We start from the raw sequence: 2,500 nt of genomic DNA, 5'->3' as shown, positions 1-2,500 counted from the left end.
CGGCACATGTCGGTGATGAAGTACAAATTATCGGCGTCTGGCGCAGATGGCGCGGTGGAGTTGCAATCGGCGATGTCGGTCTCTAGAATGGGGCTGCAACCGTCCACGGCGACAGGGACATCTATCGGAAAAGTTATCTGATGTTATCTAGCTAGGAAATAACATTACAGAAAAGATACATGAATTTCTTACGGAATGTCTATTTCAGCAGAGGGCTTTGACGTACTTGTTCCATCTAGCTCGTAGTCGGCCTCAAAACCCCCGAGAGAGAGAGTGACTTTGTAGGCATTTTCTGCGGCCTTCTGGACCACAATCTGCCCTGACATCACCACGAAATTCGCGATGGGTGTCCCGGCGTAGAAGAACGTGCCCTCGTGGGGGAAGGTCACGATGTACGATCCTGTAGGAGAGTGACGAAGGGATAACGTGGTAATCCTGTGTCTGAGATCAATATTAGTCAATTTCTTGGTATATACTGTGTGTGACTATGTATATGCACATATAGCGTGTATATATATATATATATATATATATATATATATATATATATATATATATATATATATATGTATATATATATATTCATATATACATATATATATATGTATATATATATATATATATATATATATATAATTTATATATATATATATATATATATATATATATATATATAATTATATTTATATATATATATATATATATAATTATATATATATATATATATATACATATATATATATATATATATATATATATATATATATATATGTGTGTGTGTGTGTGTGTGTGTGTGTGTGTGTGTGTGTGTGTGTGTGTGTGTGTGTGTGTGAATAATGCCAACAAACATGATGGTCATATTAAGTCAGCGACTCAATCGACAGATCCATAAAGCTACCTGAAGACGTTGCAGCGCCGGAATTGAATCCGCTGCCATCATAATCAAGTGAAGTTGCAGTGCTTGTTTGGAACACATTGTACAGCAACTGTGACAATGGGTCTATCTTGGTCCACTCCCACTTGACGCTGTCTCCTTCCCTGATGACTGCAAGCTTGGGGTTCCAGGCAAAGCCAATGCCATTTACTGGGGAAGAAAGGGATCTTGTCATGACATTTTGAAACAGTGAGTTTGCATCTTCTCTTCTGCGTACATTTGGTGCAAGAGGTTCGCCTCAGCAGTTGAAATACTGTGCTTCTGTACTTCATTTTTTCCTGATGCCGAAAAGATTATCATCATAATTACATCAGGGATGAGACCTCTCTAACCTGTGTTGGAGCCGTTGTTCTTGACGACGTGAGTTCGGGGCGTCACCATCACCTTGCAGGATAGTTCGGTGTCTGAGCACTCCGTGACGTCGCAAATGACGCCGTCCCCGAGGTCGACCTCAAGGAGGGAGCAGTTCGAGCCGAATCCTTCACCTCTGATGACCATGATCGTCCCGCCGTTGACGGAGCCAGTGGCGGGGGAAGAGGAGGTCACCTTCAGCGTGTAGGTCACGGAAGCCGACCCGCTGTGGGCGCCACAGAGTCACATTAAGCAGGACGCGAGAAGGAAAACATATCATCGAATTTAAGCAGTGGAAAAGACCAAGCATGGAACTAAGTACACTGAGTGATTAGAAATTAGAATATACTCGGACACACATCTCTAACTTTGTCAAGCTTCTGACTCTGAAGGATTCCTGACCTTGCGAAGCCATCGCTGCCGGTGTAGACTGCGACGGGATGCACCCCGGGAGGCAGAGCCGGCAGCGTGCACGTGATGGAAGCGGCGTCCCAGGTGTCTGTCTCGCACTCTTCACCTCCCACCTGTCGAAGAGAAGATTTTGCTTAAAGACTCAAACTTCTAGCAATCCAAATAGATAGACAGCGAGATGAAGTATACATTTATCATCCGCAATAATGATCGTTCGGAAAGGTGCAGCTTACTGTGACGTATCCATCAGTCCCGGAGCCGAAGTCGGAGCCGCTGATCGTAAGTAGGTCTCCACCTGGAAATTGATACTGATTTAGATATATGCAGTGATTGTATGTGTGTGTGAATCTATATTTATATCTATATCTATATCTATATATAGATATCGATATCAATATCGATATCGATATCGATATCGATATCGATATCGATATCTATATCTATATCTATATCTATATCTATATCTATATCTATATCTATATCTATATCTATATCCATGATATACATATATCTATTTGTATTTCTACCTATCTATCTATTCAAATATATGTCAGTCTATCTATCTATGCATATATATATGTGCCTGACTGTCTGTCTACCTACTTATCTATTCATCTATATATCTATATATCTATCAATATATAGATAGATAGATAGACAGATAGATATGAATAGAGATAGAGAGATGTGTGTATACATATATAGATAGACAGAGAGAGAGAGAGAGAGAGAGAGAGAGAGAGAGAGAGAGAGAGAGAGAGAGAGAGAGAGAGAGAGAGAGAGAGAGAGAGAGAGAGAGAAGCA

General features: G+C 40.6%; 1 protein-coding gene across 1 annotated transcript in view; it reads right to left on the bottom strand.

The window, feature by feature from the left end:
* The window catches only part of LOC122258866 (fibrocystin-L), a 50,614-nt gene that overhangs the window by 22,379 nt on the left and 25,735 nt on the right, over positions 1-2,500 (bottom strand). The window contains exons 26-31 of the mRNA XM_086536520.1: positions 1,930-1,991; positions 1,688-1,809; positions 1,267-1,511; positions 899-1,084; positions 227-400; positions 1-121 (exon numbers count right to left, since the gene is read on the bottom strand). The exon at positions 1-121 is cut by the window's left edge and continues 57 nt beyond it. Of these exons, the coding sequence (XP_086392646.1) occupies positions 1-121; positions 227-400; positions 899-1,084; positions 1,267-1,511; positions 1,688-1,809; positions 1,930-1,991 (910 nt within the window). The remainder of the gene's footprint in view (positions 122-226; positions 401-898; positions 1,085-1,266; positions 1,512-1,687; positions 1,810-1,929; positions 1,992-2,500) is intronic.

Source organism: Penaeus japonicus, unplaced genomic scaffold (genome assembly GCF_977035675.1).
Source record: "Penaeus japonicus unplaced genomic scaffold, GWHDUDI00000001_assembly GWHDUDI00000004, whole genome shotgun sequence".
NCBI classification, from domain to species: Eukaryota; Metazoa; Arthropoda; class Malacostraca; order Decapoda; family Penaeidae; genus Penaeus; species Penaeus japonicus.
Note: the sequence above shows the minus strand (reverse complement) of the source record. Positions and strands in the feature narration are given on the sequence as shown.